Source organism: Condylura cristata, unplaced genomic scaffold, assembly GCF_000260355.1.
Source record: "Condylura cristata isolate star-nosed mole 26May11 unplaced genomic scaffold, ConCri1.0 scaffold00013, whole genome shotgun sequence".
Classification (NCBI taxonomy): Eukaryota; Metazoa; Chordata; class Mammalia; order Eulipotyphla; family Talpidae; genus Condylura; species Condylura cristata.
Genome location: NW_004567114.1, coordinates 28,209,440 through 28,232,351, shown reverse-complemented (window position 1 = coordinate 28,232,351; position 22,912 = coordinate 28,209,440). Strand labels below are relative to the sequence as shown.

At 51.0% G+C, this 22,912-nt stretch overlaps 1 protein-coding gene across 4 annotated transcripts in view; it reads left to right on the top strand.

Annotated features, from left to right (window-relative positions):
* PLEKHG3 (pleckstrin homology domain containing, family G (with RhoGef domain) member 3) overlaps window positions 1–22,912 on the top strand; it is a 39,621-nt gene that overhangs the window by 8,384 nt on the left and 8,325 nt on the right. The window contains exons 1-12 of one of the 4 annotated variants that reach the window (XM_012724588.1): window positions 6,660–6,682; window positions 17,185–17,574; window positions 18,306–18,403; window positions 19,559–19,628; window positions 19,926–19,972; window positions 20,073–20,223; window positions 20,312–20,443; window positions 20,692–20,874; window positions 21,103–21,195; window positions 21,429–21,515; window positions 21,732–21,765; window positions 22,026–22,124. In XM_012724588.1, coding sequence (XP_012580042.1) covers window positions 17,224–17,574; window positions 18,306–18,403; window positions 19,559–19,628; window positions 19,926–19,972; window positions 20,073–20,223; window positions 20,312–20,443; window positions 20,692–20,874; window positions 21,103–21,195; window positions 21,429–21,515; window positions 21,732–21,765; window positions 22,026–22,124 — 1,345 coding nt within the window. In that variant the 5' untranslated portion in view covers window positions 6,660–6,682; window positions 17,185–17,223. Of the gene's footprint in view, window positions 1–6,659; window positions 6,683–17,184; window positions 17,575–18,305; window positions 18,404–19,558; window positions 19,629–19,925; window positions 19,973–20,072; window positions 20,224–20,311; window positions 20,444–20,691; window positions 20,875–21,102; window positions 21,196–21,428; window positions 21,516–21,731; window positions 21,766–22,025; window positions 22,125–22,912 lie in introns of those variants that run through there. The other 3 variants (XM_012724590.1, XM_012724591.1, XM_012724589.1) reach the window with 3 other exon arrangements.

The window sequence follows — 22,912 nt, the reverse complement described above, 5'->3', positions numbered from 1 at the left end:
GTTTGCCTATTCTGGGTATTCACATAAACAAATTCATGAATATATAGTCTGTGGTGGTTTGCTTCTTTCCCTTAGCACAGTATTTTCAAGAGTCTTCCTCGTATGGAATGTTATCAGTTCTTCATTCTATTTTTGTTAACAAATATTTTAATGTATGAGTATACTATGTTTTGCCGTCTCTGTGGGCATTTGAGTAAGCTCTTTGTCCTTTTTTTTAAAAAAGGATTTATTTATGCATATTTATTTATGCATACAGATGTGGGGTACAGGCCAGAGGTGCAGGGGCAGTGAGAGGATTCAGCAGAGACAGAGTGGGGAGCAGAGCAGGCTGACTGTCATACAGTGCTGAGGGGAGCAGTGGCGGGTCAGGAGAGGTCTGCCACGCCATGTGGATCACCTTCAGGGCGGGGATCGAACTCATGCTGAAGTGGCTTTAGCTTCTTAGTGTTGTGTTTAACCCGCTGCGCCACCAAGGAGGGCCCAGCTCTTTCTACTTTTTAAGCTACTATGAATAATGTTGCTGTGAACAGTTACTGTGTACAACTTTTTGTGTGGACATTAATTTTCAGTTCTCATAGGCATATATATACACCAAGGAGTAGAATTGCTAGGTCATATGGCAACTGTTTATCTTTTTGAGGAATTGTTGTTTTCCACACAGGCTGCACCATTTTACATTCTTAACAGTAATGTGCAGGCTTCTGATTTCTCTACATCCTCACCAACACTTGTTATTGAATATTGTTTGGGTCTTAGGGTCTTAGCTGTCCTAGTGGGTATGAAGTGGTGTCAGCTATAGTTCTGATTTGCATTTTACTAAGATTAATGATGTTAAGCATTTTTTCATGTACTTATTGGCCATCTTTGGAAAATGTCTGTTCAAATCTTTGCCCATTTTTAAAATGGTTTACTTTTTGGTATTGTTGAGTTGTATGGATTCTTAATATATTTTAGATACAAGTTCATTGTTATATATATTACTTATAAATATTTTCTCCTATTCTTAGATTTTTTTTTTTTTAAAGATTTATTTATTCGTACAGAACTGGGGTACAGGCCAGAGATGTGGAGGGTGAGAGGATTCACCAGAGACAGAGCAGGGAGCAGAACAGGCAGATCGACGAAGTACACTGCTGAGGGGAGCAGCGGGCGGGTCAGGAGAGGTCTGCCTCGCCATGTGGTCACCTCCAGGGCAGGCGGGAATCGAACTCATGTGGAAGAGGCTTTAGATTCTCAGTGCAGTGCTTTAACCCGCTGCGACACCAGGGAGGGCCTAGATTTTTTTTTTTGATACAAAAGTTTAAATCTTATGGACTCCACGTTTGTTGCTTGTGTTTCTGGTGGTATATCTAAGAAACAATGGCTAATTCAAATTCACAACGATTTAATCCTATGTTTTCCCTGTAGAGTTTTATAATTTTGGCTCTTATATTGTTTATAATCTATTTTCACCTAATTTTTGCATATATTATCAGTTAGATGTCCTAATTAATGTCTTTTGGCATATAAATGTCCGGTTGTCCTAGCACCATTTGTTGAAAAGGCTATTCTTTCCCCATCGTCTTGGTTTTTTTGCTAAAAGTCAATTGATTGTAAATGTTACAGGACACCCCAATGTGAATTGGGTTGCCTGTCTGTGGGTCCTCACCTGTGCGCTTAAGACTCAATCATTACTGTGGACACACACAAAAAGTTTCAATAATGGGTTTATTTACAAGGAGAAAGGTAAAGGAAACAACCCAGGGAAAGGGGGAAAGAAATACAAGTTAACTAGAATGTCCTACCAGTTCTGCTGACTTGGACTCCACCGGCACGCTGAAAACCAATCGAGAGCCAAACGACCATCCGTGAACCACCAGGCCAAGAGACCCCTGAGCCCACATGTCCGGTTTTATCCCAACCTGGCTGCTCTGCTCCGCCCACACGTCCCAGCGTGCTTCTCCTTGGTATTTGATGGGATTTGTAGTTCCAGTATCGGGAGTGGGGGTGGGGTCTATGAAACCTGTACCTGTTACATAAATGCATTGTTTTATTTCTGTACTCTTAATTCTGTTCCATTAATCTATGTCTATCTTTATGCCTGTGTAGCACTGTATTGATAACTATAGCTTTGTTGTCAATTTTGAAGTCAAGAGCTGGGAGTCTTTCAAATTTGTTCTTTTTCAAGATTCTCTTGGTTATTCTGGCTCCTTGCTTTTCCGTATGAATTTTAGGGCCAGCATATCAATTTCTGTTAAAAAAAAAATCAGCTGGGCATTTGGAAAAGATTGAGTTGAATCTGTAGATTATTTTGGCAAGTATTGATACTTAACACTGTGTTCAATGTTCTGATCTACGAACATGAATATTTTACATTTATGCATGCCTTCTTTAATTTCTTTCAGCAGCATTTTATGGTTTCCAGCATACAAGTTTTACACTTCTTTTGCACTTCTTTTATACCCCTGAAATATTTTATGTATTTTCCTGCTTTTATAAATAGAATTGTTTCTCAATTTCATTTTCACTGCTACTGTATTGGAATATCATTGACTTTTGTGTACTGACCTTTTATTATGCCAGTTTTGCTGAATTCCTTCTTGGTAGTTCTGTAGTGAATTCCTTGAGATTTTATACTTCTGTGTCATATGTGAATTAAGTTTTACTTCTTCCTTTTCAATCTGGATGTCCTTTATTTCTTGCCTAATTGTGAGAATACAGAAGAAGTGGCTCTAAAGTGGCATCCTTGTCCTCTTTATTAATATGAAGTACTTATGTGGTTTTTAAAGCATGTTTTTTAATCAGGTTAGGGATGTTCCCTTCTATTCCTAGTTTGTTAGTTTTTATCATGAAAGTGTGTTAAATTTTGTCGATTTTTTTCCTGATGTCTGTTGAGATGACTAGTTGGTTTTGAATTTTATTCTACTAACATAACACCTTTAATTGTATTTGTTGACTTTGGTGTATTAACCCAATCTTGTATTGGGTATAAATCCACAGCCATTCCTGACTGGATGAAACATATGTGGGTGACACACCCATGGGGAAGTTAACTATGGCAGCGTTTATCTAGATTTTGATCATAGTATATACTCCTCTTTGTATGTTGTGGATTTAATTTGTTAATATTTTTCTGACTATATTGCGCTGTATTTTCTTTTATTGTGGTGCCTTCTCTTATCTTGATACCATGATAATGTGGTCTTATAGAATTTGTTGGGAAATAGTCTCTTTTCTATTTTTTTTTTTTTTTGGAAGAGTTTGTGAAGAACTGGTACTAATTCTTATTTAAATATTTGGTATAATTCACCAGTGAAAGTATCTAGTCCTGGACTTTTCTTTATTGGGAGCTTTAAAATTATCATTATTAAGTCAGTCTCTACTTGATGACAGATTCTCATTAGATTTTTTTCTTCCCAAATCAGTCATTGATTAGTATAATTCTAAGAAGTTGTCCATTCAATTTAACTCATTGGCATATTGTTGTTCTTGCTATTTCCTAATGGTGCTTTTGAAACAGGGTGGTCCCTTAGAAAGGGGGAGGTTCCAGGTTCCCTGCCCCACCCAAAGGAGGGTGGAGTTGAGCAGGGAGGAGAACAATCTGGAGAGGAGACTGTAGAAGGAAGATAGCAGGATGGAGAGTCAGAAGGAGACCTGAGGAAGCCACATGGATCAGAGAGACATGTGAAGAAGCAGCTTTGTTTTTTGGACCTGGACTGGTTGAAACAGATGTGGGTGAGAGACTGGTAGGGAGGTTAACTATGGCAGTGTTTATCTTGATTTTGACTTTGTTCTTTCCTCCTAGACTTGTCTGGCCGTTTCTGACCCTTTTCTATGGATCCTCACAGGAAGGTACTTTAGACTTGTGGAAGGCTTTTGGGCTTTGTTTTTGGGCTTTACTTTTACCCACAAGGAGATGGGAAACTTTGGGTGTTTAATTTAGAAACTATATTCTTTGACTTTTTTGTATTGCAAACTAATTGCATTAAAAGTTCCTTTGCATTAAAGGTCTCATAAGTTTTGTCTTGATGCGGTGGGCAGCGGAACCTATTTAGAGCTGTCAGGTTTGGGTGGTCCTGGAGTGTCCCTCTCCCTGTCCTATAACACTTAAAGAAAAATTCTTTTTTTTGTTTTTGGTATTTTGAGTTTATGCTATGAATATCTAATTGTAGATATATGTCTTCAATCTGAAGACTAATGTCTGTCTTTAGTTCTAGAAATTTATATATAACCTCTTTGAAAATTGCCTCTCCCTCAATTTTAAATTTTTTCTTTTTTAAAGATTTATTTATTTGTGCATACAGAACTGGGGTACAGGCCAGACGTGCAGGGGTGCTGAGAGGATTCACCAGAGACAGATCGGGGAGTAGAACAGGCACATTGACAAAGTACACTGCTGAAGGGAGCAGCTGGCGAGACAGGAGAAGAGGTCTGCTGTGCCTTGTGGGTCACCTCCCTGGCCCAGGGACCAAACACAAGCTGAAGTGGCTGCAGCTAGCTTTGCAGTGCTGCACTTTCACCTGTTGAGCCCCCAGGGAGGGCCCCATTTTTTAATTTTTCTACTCTGTGCATCTGTTTCTTAATGTTCATATTTTTCTATCTTGTATTGAATTCAGGATGACTTCCTTAGTTTGCTTTCACTTCACTAATTCTCTCTTCAATTTTCTGTTTAACCTAACTATTGTATTTAAATTTAAATAGCACATATTTTATTTCATTTAGTACTTTTCAAAGTCAGATTTTTTTTTTTAATTTCTAGCTCTTTGAGTGCAAATTTGTTTAAGCTTTTATTTCTTTTGTCATGGTTTGTTTCCTTGTATGGTTTGCAATTTTTAATCTGGATTCCCTTTTAGTGATTGCACGGAATAGAATGCCTAAAAGCAAGCTATTTTGGAAGTCTGTGTTTATTGGTAATCATGAGGCCTGGGGCATATCAAATGTATGTGTGGGTGGCTGAGATAAGGTAAAGGAAAAGATTGTTGGAAGTCTCTTCCCACAGAGTACTGGGTGTCTGGCTACTTGTTATCATACAGGCCTCTGCTTGAGAGACATCCTCAGAGCCTATCCAGGCCTCCCTACCTAATAAAGCCCCCAGCCCCTTGCTGCTTCATAACACTTATCACTTCTCCAGAAACAGCCATTTGTCTACATTGTAGTCTTTCTTCCCCAATGAATGTAAGCTACCTGATAGCAAGGATTTGTCTCATCCATTACTATGTTCCCTTACATGGTGTATGACTTCTTATACTGTCAGTAAGTATGAGTGAGCTTGTTGGGGGTATTCTGTTTTCAAACAGGAAGGCATTTCAGCCCTGATTCTGCATCATTCAGCTGGGCCGGGTCTGACCAGGCAGCAAAGATGAAACCAATAGTTTGGCTATCCATTCGCACACCTTTTTCTGGATCTCCACCTGGAATATCTTTTTCTCTTGTCATAAACTCCCAGAAAATATCTCATCCATCTGTGTGCTTCAGCTCTCCTCTGGATGTTTCCACAGCTTCCAAAACCAGTAGCAGGGATTTGAGTGGGAAGAAAAAAGGGTTCAAAGCCCCGGGAAGATCTAGTCCTTATCTTCAGGAGACTGTAATTGAGTTAAGACAGTTTAGGATACTTGGCATTCACTGAGCTGTTAGGCAGACCAGTACTCACTGCTGTTGACTGTACTGATAGAGAAGGGCAGTCTGTGCTGGTCCTGCAGTCACAGCCTTTTCTGGAGCCAGCTACACATGCGTTGTGAATCTCCAGGTGACTCCATTTTGGCCTCTGTGAGTTTGTGAGCTTGTTGAGAGCAAAGCAGTGGTTACCTATAAAAGGGCAGGGAGTGCCTGAGGGCATTCCCACCAGGGAGTGAGGGATGGCACAGTTCCCTTCCATCTTTGGCTCCATCTCTCCGGTCCTATAGGAGAAGGTGTAGGCAAATGCTGACGAACAGAGAAAGCATGGATTCCACAAACTCTGGCTTTACTACTTACCTGGCTGGCTGTGTGGACCTTCCTGAGGGAGTAAATAATTGCATTGTCTCATACTGTAGAGAATGTGTTCAGCACAATGTCTTGCACACCTTAATAAAATGCTTTTATTCTAGTCTGATATCTTGGGAGCTCTTTGCGCCTCAGTTCCCTGATCTGTAAACAGCTGTAGTAATACCTGATATCTACCTGCCCTTCACCTCTGCTCCCTCCCCTATGGGAAAACCAAAGGGTTAACACCTCCGCTTTGAGGGCCTGGGGTGGGGGAGGGGCTGCATAAATGGAGTATTGTTGTGCCAGTGAATGATCTGGCTTTGTTCCTGCGGCTTCAGTATTTGCCTTCCAGCTGCTGGTGTCCCCTGTGTTTAATTGCCAGAGATATTTGCTTGTCTTCAGCCGCGTAACCCTTACCTGTGGGCCTTTGGGGTCCTCACCCAGCAGGGGCCAGCTGATTAGTGGTGGGAAGCTACATTTCCTGTGTTGGGGGGTGCCCCAGCAATCAAGAATGATAGAAATGCAGAAAGTATGACCCACACGCGGAACTAGTCTGAATAGGACGTTTATTGAAGAGGTTTTGCAGGAGGCGGCTGGCGCTTTAATTCCCCAGGCTGTCGGTGGCAGCTCGCTGCCAGCCCAAGCCTGTTAACTGCTCTGCTGCCAGTGCTGGGTAAAATGCAGTGCCCCAACCCCACGGCCCCTGGGTGCTCAGATGGGTGCCCTTTTGAGAAAAGAGGTAAGACCCTGGCTGGGCTGGCCCAGGAACATGCGTTGGGGGTGACCAGGACTACCTCAACTTCTGGCCTTCAAGCCTCACCGTACTCTCTCTCCTGTGTGGCTGAACTAGTCACAGGCTTTGGGACAAAAGGGGAAGTTTCTCCCTTAGGGGTTCAGAAACAGGGGACCCCACTGTAGCAGGTGTAGGAGAATTGGGCCTTTTTCATTCTTGTGTATTTGTCCATCGTGGCTAAATAAGAGCAAGACACTCCTGCGTTCCTTTGGGCGGTGACTGCACATAGTTTTGTTAGGCGGGTTCAGAGGGTCTTGTGATCTCTGAACATGCAGAGTTGGGTGGTAAGAAAAGAGATGGTGGAGATGTTCTTAGAGGAATGCAGTGCATCCACACACATGGGCAAAGCAGGGTTAATCTGTTGTTCTTCCTGAAGTTCCCTTAACCCAGAATCTACAGAGAGTGGTTATTTTGGATAGAATTAAGTGGTGGCAGGTGGGACAGGTGAAAGGAAAGGTCTGTCTGTCCCTGTTTTGTCCCTGCGTGACGCACCAGGCCAAGGGTATTGGCCACCACTTCCAGAGTCCTGGGTCCCAGCAGCAGGAAGACCAGTGAGCTAGTTTCTGCCCTGTTCTGGCTGTGTCTTTCAAGACTGAATCATGGGTCTTGGTTTTCTCACAGTGGAACTCAGCTGCCCAGGCCATGCCACCACCTGCTGGGTACATCTCCTTGACCCAGAATTTGAGATTTAGGAACAGCAGCTCCCCCTGCAGCGTTTCTGATCTCTGTAACTTCTCAGCCTGGGAGCCAGCTCCTCTCCTCCCATCCCGAAACTGGTTGGATGAGTTTCTTGGGCCTCCCTGTGTGAGGCCCCTTAGAAGGGTAGGTGAGGAACCTGGGGGGTGGGGTCAGGTGCAGAGGGGTTGGGATCCCTGAGGGGGACATGTGAGGAAACTGTGGAACTGCCAACAGAAGGCTGGCTGCCTTTGGGAAATTCACTTTCCTGACTTCTGACGCCAGGCACCAGGCTCAAGATCAAGGCCAGGGGAGGTCATTGGAGCTCTTCCCTTGCTCTGCTCCCCAAGGGGTTTAAGGAGGGCTGCGGAGATTAAATAGATTGCAGTGGCTCACAAAAGGGGCGCCTCCCATTTATACACTTCAGATGGTCCCGACCCTCAAGCCTGGAGCCCTGTTTTGTGGAGCTCCCCTGCTGGCAGCTTTGCCCCTAGTTCCACTTTGTTTGGGAGGGAAAATAAGACTTTGGGGAAGGGGAAAAAGACCTTTGAGTGGTAGACATACAGTGACCTCTCTCACCAGCCCAGGTAAAGGTACTGGCCTGCATCTCAATAGAGTCTCTTCTGGTTGGGACCTGGTATTTTAGTTTTCTGATGTTGATACTGTCTTTTTAGGAGCATTAACTGACATGATGTAGTTTCCTGCCTTTATTTGAAGCCTGTTTCTTCCCCCTTCATGTGGCTGAAATGGGCCTCATGCTTTCCAGCAGATGTCCCTAAGTCTCCCCCTCACTCTCCTTCCTGGAGCTCTCTGTACAGCCAGCACTGTGGCCTCTGGATTCTTCTGAACCTTCTTTGGCTGTAGGAGCACTCTCTGCCATAGCCTCATCTAGCAGTTTGTACCTTTTGGGGGCATATTCTCATGGAGCCCCATTCCTGCTGTGTCAGTTGTTCTTCCAGGCCTGACCTTGGTGTACACTTGCCCACAAATGGCTGGCAAATCCTCAGACAGTCCTCCATCTGCCTTCCAGCCTGGCCTCTGCCACCAGGTGCCCCAGGTCCTTGAGTGGACTTTTGGGACTCGGTTTTCCCAAGCTGTGGTGGATCAAATCCCTTCAGGTCTCTTCTTCTCCTGGCACAACTGTTCATCACTCAAGACTGCTGGCCCCCCAGGTCACACTGGCTCCCTCTTCTGTTACACAGCTTAGTGGATCGATCTCTTGCTCTGCTCCCCAAGAGGTTTAAGGAGGGCTGCGGAGATTAAATAGATTGCAGTGGCTTACAAAAGGGGCGCCTCACATTTATATAGTGGATTCTCTGTTTATATGGTGGCTTTTCCTTCCAGAATTCAGTTCCTCAAAGACAGAGACAATGTCATTTCGGTATCCCCAGGGCCTAGCTTCATGCTCAGAAGTGCTGAATGAATTCCCAGACTGGAGGCCGTGTTGAACTCCAGGACCGCACACACACCACTCTGTACCACTTTCTGTGTGGATGCACTTGTCTTGGTTCTCCTGGGAGATTATCAGTTCTGGGGAGCAGGCTGTGTGGTTCAATTGTGTTTCTCCCACAAGCCTGCCACACAGGCTTGTGCAAAGTGGGTACTTGTCTAGTGAGGTTGGAAGTCACAGCTCAGGTAGGAGGTGGAGGCTCACCACCGAGGCCAGCGGGGAGTGGTGGCCTGCCTCGCCCTCTGCCTCGCCCCTTTCCACCCACCTGTGCATCTCAACACCTTCCCACGGGGCCCCCCCAGGCTGTTCATGCGCAGTCTGTTACTGTGGACTCTTTGACAGCCCCTGGGACTTAGGGAATGTGTGTGTGCCAGGCTTCCCCCACTGCCATTGGTTTTTTCCTGTGTTCTCTCAATGCATCCACCCTAAATTTGGATATTGTTTTTTCTTTAAAACCTAGGGAGAAGTATCAAGGTTTTTTTTTTTTGTCATTTATTTGTGCTTTTGCTACCTGAAGCGCCTTAACTTCTGTTCCTGATCCCCTTAGCTCGTTCCTCTGCTCCCAGCAGTGTGTGCCCTCTCTCCCTGTAAAGCCCTTTGGAATGCACCCTGCCTGCCACAGCAAAGACTGACTCATTTATTCTTCATTTTCTGTTTTGACCTTCTGTTGGGCATGAATATCAGGTTGTTTTTTCTTTCCAGCTGAATTGCCTTGGACTTGCCCTTATATAAGATTGTGATCCCCATCCATGTTGGGGTCGTAGTGGGAGGATAAACAGGGCTGATGGGACGGGAGAGGGGTGACCATCGTGTTTGATATGGAACCATATCATTAATTGGAAATGCATATAACTTTAAGCACAAATCAGAAAAATATCTTGTTCTTGTGGAGTGAAAGATAGTTCAGCCTTCATCGTCACTGCTACCAACGGTGGCAGTCTGACTGTATCAGATGATGTACATACAGATGGCTCCATTTCTCTACCTCAGTCTTGCGGACCAGTGAGCTTGGTGCTGTTGTTGTGCTTGGTTTACCAATGAGGAATTTGAAGCTCCAGTGACTTGCCCAAGGCTACAGCCAGCTAGTAAATGGAAGGAACTGGGATTCAAACAGAACTCCAAAACCTCTGAATGCATTTAGGGCCTCGCCACCATGGGCAGCTTGCTTGCATATTCTCTTTGCTAGGAATTCAGGTTCCCCCTGATGGCCTCCATTGCCATCTTTTTCTGCTTCCTTCCCTAGCCTGGCGACCTCAAAACAAGCAGCTCCTGCAGTGGGGTAGGGGTAACAAGTGGGCTAATTTGCACAGCTGGGCCCTTGAATTTTGCTGATATGGAGCAGTGTCTCGTGAGCTTTTTTGATAAGGACATGAGAGAAGCGGGACCTCTGGACACATTGAATCTGTCTAATTCCAAGGGTGATTCACCTTTTGGGGACATTGTGTCATCTGCCTGTTTAATGACAAGTTGTGCTGGGAGCCAAGTTGACCTACCCTGGCAGTGAGCAGCTTCTCTTCTGTAGTAATCTGCTCTCATTTGCCTACAGCGCGTGTTTATGTGAAACTTCCTGGTGGACTGCCTTTCCTGCGATATTTGTAGGGGGGCCCTATTGCAGCCCCTCCTCTAAGCTCTATAGTGGTTTTGGGGTCCCTCTCCTCTCTTCCCACTAAATATGTGGCATGGCAGAGCAGCTGTGCTCCTGCTCCCTGTCTGAGACCCCTAATTTAATCTGGCAGTGCTGGGGTGATTGGGCAGTCTCTGTTCTTGGGTGCCTCTTGGCTGATTGGAGCCTTGCTGGCTCTGACTAATGTGGAACTCACAGGCCTAGAGGGGCCGGCTCAAGAGTGGCTTCAACCAATGTTTATCTTTCCGCTGACTGCTCCAGGCACCATCCTGCAGTCCTCCCAGCAGGTACTCATTAAGTACCTACTGGGTGCACTGTCCTTTGGCGGGGAAGGACACCTTCTGGGTGGTATGTAGTCCTCAGAGAAGTTTGCACGTGGGAACTTTCAGGGATACTTGGGGTTATTAGGGCTCAGGGGAGTGTGTATATTAGAGTCTCGCAATTACTGTAACAAATTCTGCAAGCTTGGCTTAAAACAAAGCACATTTATTACCTTATACCTCTGGAGACCGGAAGTCAATCTGGGTGTGCAGGGCTGTGTTCCTTCGGGAAGCTCCCTGCTTTTTTCCACCTTCCTGGGGCTACCTGTACCCTCTGGCAGAGTCCTTTTCCTATTGCACAGTCTGCAGCAGCCTAGCCTCTTGCGGGCTCTTCCTCACTCCCCTCTGCTTTGATTGTCACACTGACTTCTGCCTGACTCTTGCTACATCCCTCTTGTAAGGGCCTTTGTAGTGACATCAAGCCTACCCAGGTAATCCAGGATAATCACTTCATCTCAAGATCCTTAACTTAATCATACCCGCAAAGTATGCCATTTAAGGCAACACTCACAGATTCCTTATATCCAGAGATTAGGATGTGGATTTTTTTTTAAAGATGTATTTATTTCTGCATACAGAGCTGGGGTACAGGCCAGAGGTGCAGGGGCAGTGAGAGGCTTCCCCAGAGACAGAGTGGGGAGCAGAACAGGCAGATCAAGGAAGTACACTGCTGAGGGGAGCAGCGGGCGGGCCAGGAGAGGTCTGCCGTGCCATGTGGGTCACCTCCGGGGCAGGCGGGGATCGAACTCCTGCTGAAGTGGCTTTAGCTTGTTAGTGCTGTGTTTTAACCTGCTGTGCCACCAGGGAGGATCAGGGTGTGGACTTTTTGAGGGGAAAAATTTTCAGTATATAATCGTGTGTGTGTTGGGGGCGGGGGATAGGAATTGGAAATGGCTGAGGAAGCCTTTTTGAAGGAGGAAAATTTGGCTAACTTTGTGGAGAGAAGGGATCTGGGATACATTCCAGGTTCAAGACAAACATGAACAAAGTGTGGCATGGAGGGTGATGGGATCAGTGGGGTCCAGGCAAGCGATGTTCCCACTGAAAGGAGATGCCAGGGACTTTCCATCCTTTCCGGGGCCAGGCTGAGGGAGTTTTCTGGACTTCCTTCAGCAGACCCAGACTTCTTCCAGAGTCCAGGTGGGAGGACTGTCCACAGCACAGCCCCTGCCTCTTCTGCTCTGTGTCCTGCCATGAGGACCTAGCCCCACTCAGTGTCCGCTGTTCTTGGGCAGTGGGAGAACGAATCTAAGGGAAAATGAATTTGAGCAATGGACCCGGGTTTGGGCGGCCTAGAAGCACTGGTCACAGTGTTCACACAGCTTCTGTGATGGTCACACTGTTACTCACGGTGAACAGTCACTCCCAGGGAGCATCTCCTCTCCTTTCTTAAGGTACTAGGGTCTGTAGAGACAAGGTGAGAAAACCGCTTGCCAGGGGAAGGGGCAAAGAGCCAGACCCGCTCAGGCAGGAATCCTCCCCTTCCTGGGAAAGCCTGAGGGTCAGTGAGAGGCAACCCTCCCCCACCCCCCCTTGGCGTCCCTCACCCACTGTGCCAGGGAGCACTTGCTTAGGGAAGGGCCTGGGTGGGGCTGCTGGGGAGCAGTGTGGTGTGGCTGGGGTGGTGCTGAGTAGCAGTGAGCTCGGGATCTGAGCTGAGATTTCTGGAGGTTCATGTTGCTCCCTCCCTGTTTGTCTGGAAAAGCTGTAGTTGTCTGGTACTAACTTCAGGTACTCTCTGAGGAAGCCCTGAATGACTCTGAGGAAGCCCTGAATGACGGCTGAGAGGGGAATGTCAGGGGAAGGGCAAATGGTGCTGGTTTGGAGAGCCTTTGGAATGTCTTGGAAACGTTTGTGGTTGAGAGATGAAAGGGCAGGATTTAGCTTGTGTGCAGGTACCAAGTAAATCCTTCCACTTTCCCTCGCTGGGCCTGTGGATGTTGGAACAGTTGCCTTGGGGAACCCCCTGCTCCTTTCCTCCCTGCCTGCCAAGCAGTGTGAAGTGTCAGGCTTCTGCTTGCTGGGTGTGGGCAGGAGGGCAGTGGGTGAGAGGCTGACATCAGCCCCCGCACCTGGACCCCGCCGCTCTGGGGACCCGAGTGCCGCCGGCAAAGAGGTCTCCCCAACTGGTGTCGCCCTGCTCCTCCACAGCCTTCTCCTTACTGAGCCCACTGGCGGGGGCCTGAGTGCCAGAGGGAATATGGCTAAGCCCTGGAATTCCCAGGTTCTCTGGAAGGTTTTGCGTGTGTGGCCTGTGGGACTGCCCTCTGTGAAGAGGCAGGGGATCACTGCTGCCTGCGTGGCAGGATGAGAGGCAAGAAGACAAACGGGGCCTGTTGAGGTTTGGGGAAGTGTGGTTTTTTCTGCTCTAGGTGGGGTACAGGTCAGCGTGGGGACATGGGGCTGAGCACAGAGGGAGGAGACAGGGTGGACTAGGTCCAGTCAGCTGTGCTGGGAATCCGGGGCCTGCTGCGGCCTGCCCGCCTCATGGCCCCCGGGGAGATTCAGGGCAGGTAACCAGGAGGTAGGGCCGTCACCTGGGGAGGACGGGTGGAGAAAGGGCTTAAATCCTGTGTTCAACGTTAGAGAAAGTTAAAATTTAGATATTTTAACAAGTTAAATCTTTGAAATTTAGAAAGTTTAGAGAAAGCCATCTCTCTTTTTCATCTTCTGTCCCCTGGATCCTTAAAGTTGTCCGTCTGAACTGGGCCCTTCACAAGGAAAGGATGTAAGGGACCTTGTCAATGGGGCTTCCTGGGTGGGCTGTGGGACAGTTTCCTAGAAGGCCAGGTCACTTACTAATGATTGACTGGTTTGATTTACGGTCAAAGCTAGAAGAGGTTGACAGCTGTGTTTTGCTCAGGGGAACAGGGGAAGTGTAGGACGGGATAGGCATCTGGATTGTGGGTTTCACTGCGATCTGCCTGTCACCCCTCTCCTGGGATCCTGCTTTCCCAGATGACAGTGTTTTCCGAGGTGAGTGTGAAAATGTGGGTTCTAATCCTGGCTTTGGGGTGAAGCTCAGTTTAGAGAAGTTTGCCTCTGCCCAGGGGCAGGAGAGCTGGCACTTAGCTGTCTCGGTGGGAGTCTTTGAGAACTGGAAATCCCTCCCACTGAGTGTGGTGTCTCTTTGTGGTCAGTATCAAATGGGGTGTGCTGGTAGTGTCCATTAGTATGCTGCCTCATTTGCTCCTTTGTGACCTGTGACCCTTTGACCTGGCTTCCCGCTTTACCTTGTGTTCCAGTAAGAGAATGAATAGCCAGAGGTCACAGAGTAGCCTGCCTAGAAATAGCCATAGGGGTCTTAATTCTCAGTCTCTTCTCTCTCCTTTCTTGCCCCCATTGGAGTGGAGAATAAGTGAAAGTATCATGTCAGAGTCCTGATCTTTCCCATTTTACATTTACCCCAGCTTCTGCTAAGGCACAGCCAGGACCTCCAGGGCTGTGATTGGCCCTAAGATGCGGCTGCTGGTGTGAGATCCACCAGGGAGGGCGGGAGCCACGTGCCTGTGCTCTAGCGTGGGCTACTTCTGTGGCCTCAGTTTCTGCCCCCATAAAATAGGGTGATAACAGCACCCACCTCAAGGCCTTGCTCTTAGAACATTTTGGCTGTTGGCTTTATGCTTTGTTTTCGTCCCAGGAGGATTTAGGCATGGGTCATACTCTGAAAATTTGAGCTTGGTTTGTAAGCAGACAAACTGTTAAGCCAGAGAACATTTCTCCAAGTAGAGAAATTGCTTTAGTTCCTGCGGTCCAAGCATGCTTGTGTCCCCATTCAATGTCAATGGGGTCCACAAAGAGTGACCCTCAGAATGTAACTTTAGAAAGCAGTCTCCCCAGTAGTGTGTATGTGGGTGGTGACTAATCCTCCCAGGCTGTGACCTGGTCTGGTGCTTAGTCCCACTTGGGACTTGGGCCTTTTCCATTTAGGGGTCAGCTGACCCCAGGTTGGGTCTGGGAAAGGTCTGAGGCTGTAAGTCTCTGCCTGGTTCTAACAGTGGGGGTGGGGGTGGCGGTGCACCTCACTTTGCAATATGATGTGAAGGGCACCGGCATCCCATGGGGCTGAGGGGTGAGGGTCTGTGCTGAGTTTGGTTCTTTGTCTTTCTTTGTGTGTTGCTGAGCTGACTGGCTCTGCTGAAAGACCCAGCTGACTATTTTTTTTTTAAAGATTGATTTACTTATGCATACAGAACTGGGGTACAGGCCAGAGGTACAGAGGTGGCGAGAGGATTCACCAGAGACAGAGTGGGGAGAATAGGCAGATGTACAAAGTACACTGCTGACCCCTCAGCAATGGGCGGGTCAGGAGAGGTCTGCCTGCGCCATGTGGGTCACCTCCGGGGCTGGGAGTGAACTCACTCTGAAGCGGCTGCACTAGCTTGCAGTACTGCGTCCTAGCCCATTGTGCCACCAGGGAGGGCCCCCAGCTGACTAATTTTAAGGGCTCTTTTGAGGATGGAGGCAAAGTGGCCGTGCTGTATTCCCCAAGGGGCTCTGTAAGGCATGGTCCTGTTAACCCTCCTGGTCTTGCACCTGGTGGGAGGGTGTGGCGGAAGGGGGAAGGCTGAACTGGCTCCAGTGCAGCCACTGTGTCCTCATCTGCAAAATAAAGAGGCTCCTGTAGAGGACCTCAGCTGTGCTTGGCCCCCAGGGGACAAGATACAAGTGACTGTTTGCTTGGCAGTGGCCTGCTGTGCTGGTGTGCAGGCTGACTGGGAGCTCAGAAGCACTTCTTAGTTCTCCATCACTCCATGATTGTCCCTGCCTTTAAATTACTTGGAGTTTAGGGCAGGGATCTCAAAATTAGTCTCGCTCAGTGGGTGCCCTAGAGTGCTGTAGGAGAATGTAGAAGGCCCCCCACATTTCGTTCCTTGGGAGTTTGCAGAGTGGGGATGGCTTCTAACCTGAGACCTGAGGATTGGGTATAAGCAACATAGGTTGGGGGTTGGTACAGCCCTGGGTGGATGGGGAGGTATTGTGTCCAGAGACAGCACTGGCAAAAGCCAGAGCCCGGGGTGCTGATAGAGGGACAGAGGACAGAAGGCCCAGGGGCAAATTCAAGGCTACTGGGTGATGGCATATAATACTTCCTTCTGGTCGTTCTGGCCTGTGGCCTAGCAGCTTCTAAGCCCCAGAACTAGGAATAGAGGACTTCGGGTCAGTGGAGGTGAGAAGGAAGCACAGGAACTTGTTTCCTGTGAAAGGAGCAGATACATCCTGGAGAGTGATGTCGGGGAGTCCTGTCCTCTGGGTGGGGTGGAGCGTCCCTGTTCTTCCTGAAGGCCACGGCCCCACCTGTGACTTGCTGTTCCCGGGAGCCTGTGAGCTGAACCATCTGCTGTGGGAATGAAGTCCACCTCAGACTGTTTGCCTTACCTGGGAGCAGCTTCCTGTGTGTTACTAGCTAGCTGTGCTGAGGGGTGTCTGGGCACACTCACCATGGCTCAGCTCAGGGGAATTTCCTGTGTCTGGGAGCCAGAGAGTCAGGCACTGGGGGTGGGAGCAGGAGCAGGGAGTAGAGTGGACGCTACCTTTGTACCATTCTCCCTTCCCTCTCAGTAGCCAGTTGTCTGGTTCATGGTGAAGCCATGGGTGCCCCAGAGATTTTGCAACCCCAAGGGAGAGTATTGCCCTCTGGCATGTGTGCTGTCCTAGACTGTGAGAGCCAGAGCTTCACGTGATCCTGTTTGGTGACCTTAGTACAGGCTCCAACATGCAGGCGTTTGGAAAGTGCTTTTTTACAACTGCCATTATCTTCACCATATTATTAGCTGATGGAGCCTGACTTGTGCGGTGCCAGGCATCATGCTCAGAAGTGTGCCTAGCCCAGATCACACGCCCTTGGCAAGGGGGTGGGCAGCTGAGGCTCTGAGCCCGAGTGCTCCCCCAGCAGTGGGGCCGCACTCGGGGTCCCAACGGGAGTAGCGTCTGACCACCGAGCCGGAGTTGCTGTTCCTCTGCTTTTCTGGGGCTCCGGGTTTCTGAGCCCTCCACTGTCCTTGGATGTGGTCTGTCTGTCCTCCACCCTGGGGAAGAGATGGGAGTAGGGAGTAGGGAAGGGATGTTACTTGGGCATTCTGCTCAAGTTGCTGCTCATAGAGTTTGAGGGAAGGGATCTTCTTGGGGTTCAGAGTCATTCTTCATCATGGTAAATATGCACAATGTAAAATTTACATGTGCACCTTGGTTAAGGGTGTGGCTTAGCGTTGTTGAGTGCCGTCCACGTCATACCATGCATCAATGTTTTCTTGCAAAACTGAAACTCTGTGCCCCTGAAACAGTAACTCCCCCTTGGCCCCCTCCCTAGTGCCTGCCAACCACCCTTTTACTTTCCCCAAGGACTCAGAGGTGTGACCCTTTGCTCTTTCTGTCGCAGAATCTCCCTGCGGTGCCTCTGCCAGGCAGCGATGCCAGGATGCCCGTCTCTGCCTCCTCCTGCCAAAACGGCAGCCAGGCGCGGCCGGTGAGCCTGACCTCCTCCACCTCTTCTTCATCTGGTTCCTCCCGAGACAGCCGCAGTGCCATGGAGGAACCCAGCTGCTCTGAGGCTTCAGGGGAGAATGGGGCAGGCTCTCCCCGCAGCCGGCTCGCCCCCAACAGCAACAACAACTCCAGCAGCTGGCTGAATATGAGGGGACCCCTCTCCCCCTTCAATGGCCGGGCAGCAGCGGGACCCACGCATAAGCTCAGCTACCTGGGCCGAGTGGTGCGGGAAATTGTGGAGACAGAGCGCATGTATGTGCAGGACCTGCACAGCATAGTGGAGGTGAGGCCCGCCCCGCTGGGGCCTCCGAGCGCGCGCAGGGTGTGTGTGTGGGGTGCGGGGAGAGGGCTGCTCACCTCCTCCCGGGCTGACCAGGTCGCCCAGCCCTCGGGCATCAGCCTGCCTCAATCCCGAAGGAAAGTTCCCCCAACGCCCTTGTGTCAGTTGTCTGCTGCCCTTGGAAGAGCGGGAGCCCTCAGTCTCCTGCCTTCCCTGAAGCTGTGCAGGAACCGCCCTTCCTGTAGTAGTCTGGGCACCGAGCAGGCGCTGTGAGCATGGAGGCGGTTCTCTGGGTCAGGCGGCCGAAGTCTAGGCGCTGGCAGGGTCGGCTGCCGTAGGAGAGCTCGCTCCCGGCCTCTCCTTGCTGCTGGTGCTTGCGGGTGGCCTCGGCCGCAGGCGTTTCACCCCATCTCCGCCCTCTTCACAGCGCACTGGTCTCTGTCTCTGTCCTCACCTCTTAGGAGGATACCAGTCACTGGGCTTGGGCCCCCCCAGTCCAGTTTGGGGTGGGCTCAGAGCTTTAAGTGATCACATCTGTGAAGAGCCTATTTCTTAGGCCACACGCTGTGGTTCCCAGGGCACTTAGAGGGGGCACTGTGCAGCCCAGTGCAGTAGGTGATGCCATCTTTCTGCTGTAAAAAGGCGTGTAGAAAAAAGGATGTGGCTCGAGGAGGTGGGGACACAGTGTCGTGCGGGGGGTGGAGGGGCCTGGCTCTGAGAGCCTCCCTGTGCAGGACTATCTCTTGAAGATCATCGACACACCGGGACTGCTGACGCCAGAACAAGTCAGTGCCCTCTTTGGGAACATCGAAAGCATCTATGCACTGAACAGGTATGTGAAGGGCCCCAACACGCTTCATTGCTGCTGGGAGGCCCTCTTGGGGCCAGGAGGTGCTCTGGATGTCCCTGGTCTCATGTCAGGTGGGTCCAGAGCCTGCTCTCTGAGGGTGGGACGGATGGGCCACCTCATGCGATGGGTCACTTAGCTGCCTGCCGGACTGAGGGCGCCCGCCGTGACCATGTGTCTCAGGCGATGTCCTTCCGCCACTCGGGGGTGGTGTGCGGCGTGTCTGTGGGGGCGCTGACCTGGGCCAGTGTTCCCACAGAGCCCTTGCACGTGATGCTCTTCCTCCGGGTTCCCCTTTGTCCCTCTTGACTTCATTCTTCACTTGCTCATCTCTTAATTTCTTCTCCGTCTTCCCAATGACCCCACGGGAAGTCAGGGCTCGTCAGAAGGGACCCGACCTACTAGGGGGGTGCATAGGTGAGGCAAGATGAGGTGGAGGAGGCGGAGCAAAGCCTGGTGAGGGTGCCTCAGGGCAGAAATGCTCCCCAAGGGCCAGAGTGGACTGCAAACACCCCAGGGAGAGGTACTAATCCAGAGGAGCAGAATTTGAGGGGGGTAGTGTTGATAGGACAGGAGAGAGCTTATCCCGGGCCCCTTAAGATGGGCAGAGGGACTTCTGTCCCTGCTGTGCACACTGGAGGTGTTTTGGGGGGCAGGTAGGCTTAGGCAGGGTGGGGTGGGGGCTGGGAAAAGAGGAGGATTAGGGGGGTGCTGTTTCTAGGGTTGCCTAGTGCCCCCAGCCAAGTACAAAGGGTGCTGGGACTCCTCCTCTCTCCCTTCCCCACATTCTTCTGAACTGGGGGCCTTGTTTCCCTTTGAGTCCCCACTCTCCTCTACTCCCTTTAATCTCTGCTTTTGTGTGTTTGACTCCTGCCCACAGAGGAGCTGTGTCCCCTCCTGAGGTGGGTACTGGTGTCCCCTCTCCCTGTCCTGCTTGCTGAGCACGTGGGTCTCCTTTGCCCCGTCTTTCTGTGGTTGCTGCCATATGCAGGGCTCACGCTGAGGGTGGAAGCCCAACTCCAGCATGACACCAGGGCTGCTGTGTGTCTGGGCACCAGGAAGCTGGGAAGGGGGCGTGTCGGTGGCTGTGGCAGCGTCTTCAGGCAGTGCGAGGTCTGACAGCCGCCCTCCCTCACCCAGCCAGTTACTCAGAGATCTGGACAGCTGCAACAGCGACCCAGTGGCTGTGGCCAGCTGCTTTGTCGAGAGGGTAAGAAGGGCTGAATTCTTGCTCCTTGTCCTACCTTGCTGGAGACTCAGAGACGGGAACCCCCAGCTTAAGAGGACTTTTGGGCCCTGGGGAACCTGGCCTTGACTGGAAGGGGGGTTCTGGGATGGACTCAGGCTGGAGGCAGGTGGGGTGCCCCACGCAGGTGGTGGGAGCTAGATCTGCAGACCCTTGGGAGGGTGGGCGTGGCAGTGTGCTCTGGGCCAGGCCTGTGTTTGGAACCACCAGGATGGCAGTCAAATGGGAGTCTCCTGACAGCACCTTTTGGTCTCTCCGTAGAGCCAAGAGTTTGATATCTACACCCAGTATTGCAACAACTACCCCAAGTGAGTAATGGGATGGAGGGGAGGCAGAGCCTTTGGTGAGTTCGGAGGCCCCGCTTGCCCATCCAGGCCTCCCCAGGTGGTGACGGCCCTTGTCCCCCAGCTCAGTGGCAGCCCTGACGGAATGCATGCGGGACAAGCAGCAGGCCAAGTTCTTCCGTGAGCGCCAGGAGCTGCTGCAGCACTCGCTGCCCTTGGGATCCTACCTGCTGAAGCCTGTCCAGCGCATCCTCAAGTACCACCTGCTGCTCCAGGTAGCCAGTGGGTGGTGCCGAATGGGTGGGCCTGAGGGTGGGGGCAGGGCTCTCAGTCTGGGCGGCTAAGCCCCCGTCTCCTGCCTAGGAAATCGCCAAACACTTTGATGAAGAGGAGGACGGCTTCGAGGTGGTGGAGGATGCCATCGACACCATGACCTGTGTGGCCTGGTACATCAATGACATGAAGAGGAGGCACGAGCATGCGGTTCGGCTCCAGGTGCCACTGGGGTGGTGGCTGGCGGGACACGTCGGGTCAGGCTGAGCAGGGAGATGGGGCGCGTGGCTGCTCTGCTGGGGTGAGCTGCGTGGTAGTTTCTTGAGGGGAGGGCTCCTCTGGGGCGGGGGGGAGCCCTGTAGCAGCATGTGTGTGGGGGACCCGGGTGGTGGCTGGGTCTGGGGAGCTTCTTGGGGCCCAGTAGGACCATGGATAACCTTGTCCTGGGGGTCGGGGCTTCTCTGCTGCAGGAGATTCAGTCCCTGCTTATCAACTGGAAGGGGCCAGACCTGACCATCTACGGGGAGCTCGTCCTGGAGGGCACGTTCCGAGTACATCGCGTGCGCAACGAGAGGACCTTCTTCCTCTTTGACAAAGCGCTGCTTATCACCAAGAAGCGGGGCGATCACTTTGTCTACAAGAGTCACATCCCGGTAACGAGGCTGCTGCTGTCTCCTGTGCCGCCTCCTCTCCAGCCCCCCACCTGCCCCCCGCTTCTCAGTGGCCTGGGCTTCTCTCCTGTCTTCTTCATCGGGCCCTGGCTGGTGTGGACGCAGCTCCATCCTGAGATGAGTCTTTCTGCCTCCCCAGAAAGTCTCAGGGGCCCCTGCGCATAGGTATGTGACCCCATCTTGTGCTTGACTGCCCTCTCCTATGTGCAGTGCTCCTCCCTGATGCTGATTGAGAGCACCAGAGACTCCCTGTGCTTCACTGTCACCCACTACAAGCACAGCAAGCAGCAGTACAACATCCAGGTGCGTAGGGTGGGCCAAGGAGCTGCCGGGGCTGGACTTGCCTCCTCAGCTCTCCTAGGCTCACTGTCGCCCTCTGGAAGGTGGGATCCTTGGGGGAACCCCTTGAGCGTCTCCTGCCTGAGGAGTTAAGAAAACCTCAGCACAGCCCCTCTGTCTACTTCTGCCTCCACTCTGCTCCCCACTGGTGGCTTCAGGCCTGTGATAATAAACTCCCTCTCCCTTGGTCCACTTAGGCCAGAACAGTGGAGGAAAAACGCAACTGGACTCATCACATCAAGAGGCTCATCTTAGAGAACCACCATACCACCATCCCCCAGAAGGTGAGTTCCTGGGTGCCCCCACACCTGGCTTGGGTGGGGTACAGGGTGGGGGTACCGCTCAGAGCCCCTCTGGGGCTTCAACTTCTGGATGTGGTTTTCACTGGACAGCCACAGGCCTCAGTGGGGTGTCCCTGTCTGGCGAGAGTGAGCCCATGGGCTGAGGGAAGCAGAGGACTCACAGCCAGGTGCTAACTAGCTGGTTTCCTTCTCTTCCAGGCCAAGGAAGCCATCTTGGAAATGGATTCCTACTGTAAGTATTTCCTTTCGCTCTGTTTTATCCTCATTGTGTACTTTCGCAGGCCGGGCTGCACGTGCGGAAAGCTTTGCCTAGTGCTTTTATTCCAGGGTGGGACTTGGCCTGCACATTCCGGGATGGAAGAGGAGGAGGGTGCTCTGGAGCTCCGGTCCCTGGAGCTGGGTGGGGAGCAGAGGTGTGGCTGGGTACGTGCTCAGAGTCCTGGCCAAGGCTGGTGTTACTGCAAAAGCCTGATTGTCTCCCTCCTGGTGCAGATCCCAACCGGTACCGCTACAGTCCAGAGCGGCTGAAGAAAGCCTGGTCCTCGCAGGACGAGGTGTCCAGCCACATGCGCCAGGGGCGCCGGAAGTCTGGTAAATGAAGGGCTGTGTGTGGTCCGGAGACGTCTCTGCCTCTTCGTAGGGCCTTGACTGTATAGGTGGGGATCCCCTGCAGCCACCCCAGGGGCTGGCTCTCACCTCGAGGGGACTCCTGGCCAGGGCTGGAGGCGGCAGTGGCTGGGGCACGGTCCCCTGTGCTGGTGCTGCCCCCACCAGGCCCTTCATGCCCAGCCACCTTCCCCAAGACCCGAGGAATGCTGTTCATGCAGGCCGTGGCACCCCTCTTAACTCCTTTCTGGACACTCAGAGTTTGGACTCAGCCAGGAAAAATGCTTGGACATCATGGATGTTCAGCCAGGATCTGGAACAGTGGTGCAGAAGTAGGATGTGAGGAAAACAAGTTAGACTTCAAGTGGCACCAAATCCAGACGGGAAATATTTACTTTAGGTCTCAGGGAAAAGTTCCATTTTCCTCTCCCGGGTTGTTTTCTTCCATGACTGGCCTTGCTACCGTGGACTTGGTAGAATGAATCGTCTATTTAAGGAGAGAAAACATGGTGTCTATTCTTAGCTCCCGCGGGGTTGCGTGTGTGTTGCTGTGTCTGTTTTCACCTGCCCTGCAGCCCAGGGCCCAGGGCAGGGTGGGCTCAAGCAGGGTATCTCAGCCTCATACCCCAGGGGGAGCCGAGTCAGTGCTACCTGAGGGAGGAAGCTGCTACCGCTGTGGAGGAAGATGTGGGAGTGACGGGAGGCTCTGGGATCCCTGCGGTGCACTGGGCTGTGATGGGCCATGGCTGTGGGGGTCCGACAACTGTGTGGAC